Below are 6,918 nucleotides of genomic sequence, written 5' to 3' on the forward strand. Positions count from 1 at the left end.
AGTTTTTGACAGAAATGGAAAAATGGTATTTGATAATTATTTGTGAAAGAAATATTTCTGTAAAAATGTGCAAATAGCACCATGAGGTAGGGCATGAATTTAGAAACCACTAGAAATTTGAATCATCAAATTTGGAGCTCTGTTGGATTATTTTCGATTTTTGAATTTGACTGAAAAAAAGAAAAAGGAAAAAAAGGTTTAGGGTTTACCCAAAGCGTGCACAAGGTGCATGATAGCCACTGGGCCGGCCCAGTGGCTCAGCCGCGCGGTGCTCGGGCGACGGCAAAAGCGGCTTCCCGCAAGTACGCCTTCACGAGGGGGAAACGGGTTTACTCTCGGCCCGTCTCCCCTTAAACGGGAAGGGCCCGCCCACCGGGTCGCTGACGAGCGGGGCCCGGTGCTCAGGCCATCTCCTACCTCCCGCTCAAACAGAGCAGAGGCAGGGGAGGCGAGGCCAAGAGGCGCCGGTGGTCTCCCAGGTGGCATGGGCCACCTCCGGCCGCGCCCGGCACACCGGAGGACTCAGCGCGCCGTGGCGCACGCGTCCATGTGCTGCACGCCCACGGGGGAGCCCGAAAAGAGGAGGGCTTCGGGTGCGGTAGACCGCGGCTGACGGCGGGTTCGGCAAGGCGAGAAGGCACGAGGAGGAGGGGATGGACCACGGGGGGAGTTGGCGGTGGTGATGAGAGGGTGCGGGTGTGTTCATGGGGACGAGAGAGGGGTCGAGGCCCATGAATTTAAGTGCCGGCCGGCGGCTCGGCTCCGGCCATGGACAGGGTTGGAAGGCGCGAGGAGGGGAGTGGGTTGGTCCAGGGGATGCACGGGAGGGTGAGAGGGGCAAAGGAGTAGAAAGGGGGCTCGGGGGTGGCTTTAAGTAGCTGACCAGCAGCTCACCGTGGACGCAGCACACGGGTGGCCGCGGCAATGGCTCGGGAGGCCAGGGGAGAGGGCGAGGGGCTGTCTACGGCGTACGTGGGAGTTGAGTGGGGCGCCAGGAAGAGAGAGGAGGAGCGGGGCAAGGCTCTGGTGCTCACGCGTGTGAGGCCATGCATTGGCCCAGCCGGGCGGCTCTGGGCACGCGCCACAGGAGGTGAGAGAGAGGGAGAGACGAGGGGGCCTGCGCGGTGGCTTGTTGCGGACGTCGAGGCACCTCGACTGGCGTGAGGGGGAGGCTCGAGGTGGTCGGGGGACGCGGCATCAATGGTCGCCTGCTCTGCCTCGCGCTCCAGAGCGCGTCTTTGGCCGGCATCCGCGGCTTTTCTGCTCGCACTCGCGCGTCCACTTGTGTCTGGAAGCTGCAGGGGAGAGTAAACAATGGGAAAGTGGCATTGGATGCTCTGGGACTTGCCAGGAGTGGGAGAGAGATGAGAAAGGGAGGGGAAAGTGGCTGTCTAGAGAGTAAAATTGGGTCTCTGCCCCCCTTAATCATTGATCCTTGGGAAGCCAAGCATGAAGGAGGTAGAGGAGGAGCAGAGGAGGCTGTGGGAAAAAGTTGAGCTCATGGAGATTAGTGGAAATTGCCAAAACATGCATTTTAAATTTCTGCCAGAAGGTGTTTGATGGTGTTTTGGGAAAGCAAATGATTTCCATTTGCCATGAGACTCCACAGGGTGAAATGTCACATAAAATTAGGGCCTTCCACCAATTTTGAGCTCATTTGGGCAAAGTTGCCAATGCAACTTTTGTAAACCCTAGAAATTAGCAGAAATGGACTTTTCAAGATTTAGTCATGCAAATCTATTCTCCTTGATGCACCACTTAGTGTAGTGTCATCATTTGAGGCTCTGAACATGTCCACAAAAGTTGAGATCAAAAGGACACACTTGGCAATGTACAGTTGTTCAAACTTGGATCTGGACAGAGAGGGTTTGGGGGCACTTTTGTGAACCATAGTTATTTTCATTGATATGAAACTTTGCAAGATCATCACATTATGAATATGTGCCTTGCTAGAATTTTCCTGGATTTATTTGAAAATATTTCTCATAGAAATATTTCAAATATTTGAAATGAGCTGAAATGGTTCTGGAGGGTTTTGTCCAATATTTTGATCATGACCATGTGTTTAAACTCATATATATGGACAATATATGTCCACTGAGCTTCCTTGATTTTTCTCAAATATTTTTGAAGCTTTCAAATAATTTTAACCTATTAAAGACCATTTCTGGCCTAAAGAAAAAGCCTTTAAATAAAATAGGAAAATAATTTTCAAAATTATATTTTTGTGGTTTCTGTGTGTCCTATATCTAATAGGAGTCAAATATATTTTTGGAAATATTTTTACTGCCCTTAATTAAGTACTTGCAGTGCAAACCTCAATTTAGGGGGTTTTGGAAAACTAATTTTTGAAAATACTATTTGGCCAAATTATTTTTGTAAGAAAATACTATATTGTTCTATACACATGTTATGATCATTGGGAAAAGGTTTTGGATCAAGGAGAAGGAGTATAAGAGTTGGAAGATTTATTTGATTTTTAAAGCACTTGCAAACAACAGTCAAACATTCAATCAAAGCTAAGACAAAACACTCAAAAGTTTTGGTCAAACCACATTTTATCATGATTTATTAGCTTAAGTGTTGTGGCATGAAAATCAGGGTGTGACACGCCCTCTTGATCGTGCACACACACACTATCGCCTCATTTTAAGCTGATATCTCTTGCACACACACTTTTTGTGTCTTTGTCACACATGCACTCCGTCCTCCTCCTCTCTCCCTCTCTCTCACACACACATGGGCTTTTTGCAACAACTAGCAAGATGCCCATGCGTTGCACGGAACATCAACATGCATTTGTATGAGTAGTTTATCTTGCGGGAGAAAAGGATAAACAAGGGAAGACCTTATTTGCAAGTGTGAAGAGGGGTGTGGGTATATTTTTGCAAAATTGCCATAGTTTCCTTCCTAGCCGTCAGATATAGATTGGACGTCCTATATTGCAGGATGGCAGGCACACGATCATCACCGACTATGATTTTTATAAGAGTAGGGATAAAAAACAGAGTTGGTGATGATGGTGGGCCTGCCATCCTGCAATATAGGCCGTCCGATTTATATCTGAGGGATAGGAAGGAAACTATGGCAATTTACCCGCACTCCTCTCCACATTTGCAGATAAGGCCATCCCTTATTCATATTTTTCTCCTACAAGATCTTGATGTTCTGTGCAACGCACGGGCATCTTGCTAGTAAGAGTAGAAATTAGACATATACCACTTCTCGAATCTTGAAACCAACAACATTCCTCCCTTATCTCATCAAAACTGCCAAAGGAATATATTTTGAGTGAAACATAACATATACGTATTTCAAAACTAGACTTTTTTCTATCAAATCGGTGAATATGTATTAATCTACTCTGATCGTGTGGCACGCATTGGCATATTGCTAGTAGTTATTATAATTTTTTGGACACCAGACAAACGGTGGAGTAGATATATGAAGAGAAGAGGCGCACGCACGCAGTCGGTCTCTCGCTGTCTCGCACACATGAGTGTTACGTAAAGGCAACATTAACAAATAAACCCTAAAACCCTAGGTGCATGATTCCTGCATTTGTGGGTACCGGGTACGTGGTGGAGTGCACCTTCATAGGAATAGTCAGCTCGCGTGATAATTTAATCCGTAGGAGTTGATGGTCGGGACCATAGGTGAATGACTTAGAGGCAGTGCCTCGCCAGTTGCCACAGATCGAGTAGCCACATTTAAAATATCATTTTTTAGCGGAGTTAAGAGTTCCTATTTCAATGGCGCGTTATAAGTACTAAGTAGTTTTTAGAACGATTGGTATGGAGCGAAAATGGAATTCATAGTACTACGTACCTCCTTGGCATATGGTTGCATGAGTTTATGTTGCGAGATGTTGAACCTGGTAGTTCTAGGGCAAATACTATGGTTTATATTTAGATGTTGGTTTTTAGTAATGAAAATCGGAAGGGGGAAACCCTTCTTTGATTAAAAAAAGCTACTAGCTCCGTACTGGTTTACTAGTCCCCATCGTATTTTGGGTCAAAGTTTGTCCACGAATTTTACTTGTAAAATGTGAATGGAAAACGGGATTTTGTTATACCCAAACAAAAAAGGACTGGAGGGAGTGATTGCTCTGACACGGACGCGACCTCTCATAGCGCAGGCATTGAACCGGCGCACCGGCCAAGAGGGCCCCACTCGATGCAGGCCCGGCTGAACATGCCTCCTCGCCGCATGCAAACGGCTTTAGACTGCCCCACCTGCCTTCATTGAATCCGCACGTGTGCCGGCAACACGTCCTTCCGCTAGTCGTCCGGCATTTTAGAACACAAAAAATGACCAAAATATACTCCACTAGTAGCAGGAACTAGAGGTTTTTCTTTATTCATAACTCTCCTCATTTGTTTGGCTTTGAAGTGAATCATGGTTATGGACATTATGTATGAATGTGCAGATATCTGTGAACATGAGTTTGATGTGGAAGTTGAACTTGGAATGTCGGGCTTGCACGTGAACTATACCATGTCCAATGCTTCGTCTGTTATTCTTTGGATTGGAAAGTAATTGATGTTATTACATGAATCGAAAAAATATATTTTGTGCCACATCAGTAGATGCACGGACATCACAACAGGCATGCTGACTGGATAAATATTTGAACCTAGCTACTATGAAGGAAATTTTGTATTGACAACAGTTTTAGATAATAGGAGATGCCTAGCCTGCTCTGCCTCTGCTAGCTTATTTCTGGCTTCTTCCATCTCTTCTTTGGCATGGGTGAAGATAGCATCTGATTGCTCTTTTCTCTTCTTCAGGAACTCAACTACATTCTCAAGGGCTGATGGACGCTTTCTTTCAGCCTTTACTAGAGCCACGAGGACACGAACAGCTGACGACTCCACCTGGTTTGTGTGTAATCCAGCATCATCTAGGAATTTGCACCTTGTGTCTAATCCAACATCATTAGGGAACTGGCACCTTGTGTGTAATCCAGCCTCATTTTGGAAACATGATCTCGAGGTTAACCATAATTCCCTCCTCGCAGGAACTGCATCCAGACATGAAGTTACTTCTTTTTTAGATCAGTACTCAGAGCAACCCAGATCCATTTAGTACAAGCCAGATAAACAGAACTGGGAGAACTGAATTCAAAAGGAAAAAAATATAAAAACAGATTACAAGGTGAGAACACCCACTTCCTACATGAAGCTAAAAATGAAAGTATCAGGACGATTAAGACTCTTCTTATTACACATCGAAGAACACGAGGCTTAAGAGAAACAGAAACTACAACATATACACATCGAAGAACACAAGGCTAAACGAAAGTAATTAAAAGGGTGTTACTTACCAAAGCTCGTTTTATAGGTTCGGTGCAGCTCGTCTTTAACTTGCCACGGTCCTTGAAGATGTCCCCAATATCGCGTGATTGGTCTTCATTGCTCCTATGCATGTTCGCACTCGTGGTTTTAAAATCTCAACATGGCAAGAAAAATATACTACTAGTAATACTCGCGCATCTTGTGGGCAACATTAAAGCACTCGTCTTCCATGTTAGAGCATCTCCAATAGAATCGCAATGCGCGGCGCTTTAAAAAAGTGTTTACACTGCTGAGATCGAGAAGTAGAGATAGAGAGTAGAGACTAGAGAGTAGAGGATAGTTCTTGGCATAGATAGATAAAAAAATAGATTATTCAACTACTCCTCGTCGTCCGACTCCACAGTGATGTCCTCCTCAGATGTTTGACTGTAGGCGTGAAGATACCAATCGTCGTCAGATTCCCAGGGCGACGCTGCTCCTAGCCTCATGTTGAATTGAGCATCCGCTTTTCGCCTATGCTTGTCCTCGTGATAAGCGGCTCGCTCCGCCCTCCTCTTATCCCTCTCCGCCCTCGTTTGCGCGTAGAACTCGCGCTCGTTGATGATGTCCTACAGGAAGCATTGGCGCCACGGCGCCATGGCTTCCTCATCCATCTCGGCGATGCCAAGACAGTGCTCCCGCCTCCGGTTCTCGCGACGATCCTCGTCGGTGATAAGCTGCGGCAAAGGCATGAGCTCCTGTGCTCGCTCCCGCGTCGGCACGTTGGGGAAGTTCAGTGTTCTATGAGGCCACCGGAGGCGCCACGCCGCCACATCGTATGCACGGGCGGCCTCGTTGGCGGTGTCGAAATTGTTGAGGCCGAGGCACATCTCGCGGAACCTGATCTCTATGGAGAAGCCGCCGGAGGGGTGCGCGCGGACGACGCGGTATCCCCAAGTTTCCCGGCGACGTGGCGGCATGGTGGCGTGGCGGCGGTGAGGCAGAAAGAGCGGGGAGAGAGCGGTGGCGAGGCACAGAGCGGGGAGAGAGCGGTGGCCAGGCACAGAGCGGTGGGAGGGCGTTGGATTTTATAAAGAGCGCCGGACGCCGCGCGCCAAAACTAGCGCACGCCCGGCCTCTTTTCCCCCGCGCGCGCAATCCTTTCCCTATGTTTCTGCTATCTCTACTCTCTTCTCTACTATTATATTTATTTTTACATTTAATATTTATCTCTACTTCTCTACTCTCTACTTTTTTCTCTACTTTTTTTCTTATAAAAACAGAGTTGGTGATGATGGTGTGCCTGCCATCCTTTAATATAGGCCGTCCGATTTATATCTGACAGATATGAAGGAAACAATGGAAATTTTGCAAAAAGATACTCACACCCCTCTCCTGATTTGCAAATAAGTCCATCCCTCATTCATCCTTTTCTCCCGCAAGATAAACCACTCATACAAATGCATCTTGATGCGTGCAACGCATGGGCAGCTTGCTAGTTCTAAAAAACTTTCCATCATTTGCCACACTACTGGTTGTAGATGAAAAACCTACCCAAGCACATCACGATACAGGAGTGACACACACTTACAAGCTGATATTCTGCTGGACAATGGAGGCTATAACCAATTACTTTTACGGG

At 46.7% G+C, this 6,918-nt stretch overlaps 1 protein-coding gene and 1 pseudogene across 1 annotated transcript; both read right to left on the bottom strand.

Moving 5' to 3' along the window:
- Positions 1–424: 424 nt before the first annotated feature.
- On the bottom strand, positions 425–5,785 carry LOC147979440 (uncharacterized; annotated as a pseudogene).
- A 120-nt stretch (positions 5,786–5,905) lies between these two features.
- LOC147979441 (ethylene-responsive transcription factor ERF071-like) lies at positions 5,906–6,256 on the bottom strand. Its single transcript, XM_087515205.1, has one exon. The coding sequence runs from the start codon at positions 6,254–6,256 to the stop codon at positions 5,906–5,908; it is 351 nt and encodes a 116-aa protein (XP_087371331.1).
- Positions 6,257–6,918: the final 662 nt, after the last annotated feature.

Source organism: Triticum urartu, chromosome 3A, assembly GCF_056163025.1.
Source record: "Triticum urartu cultivar PI428250 chromosome 3A, HENAU_Tu73, whole genome shotgun sequence".
NCBI classification, from domain to species: Eukaryota; Viridiplantae; Streptophyta; class Magnoliopsida; order Poales; family Poaceae; genus Triticum; species Triticum urartu.

What these genes read in the sequence shown, in the direction of transcription:
- LOC147979441 (XM_087515205.1), bottom strand. Translation starts at nt 6,256, where the DNA reads ATGCCGCCACGTCGCCGGGAAACTTGGGGATACCGCGTCGTCCGCGCG.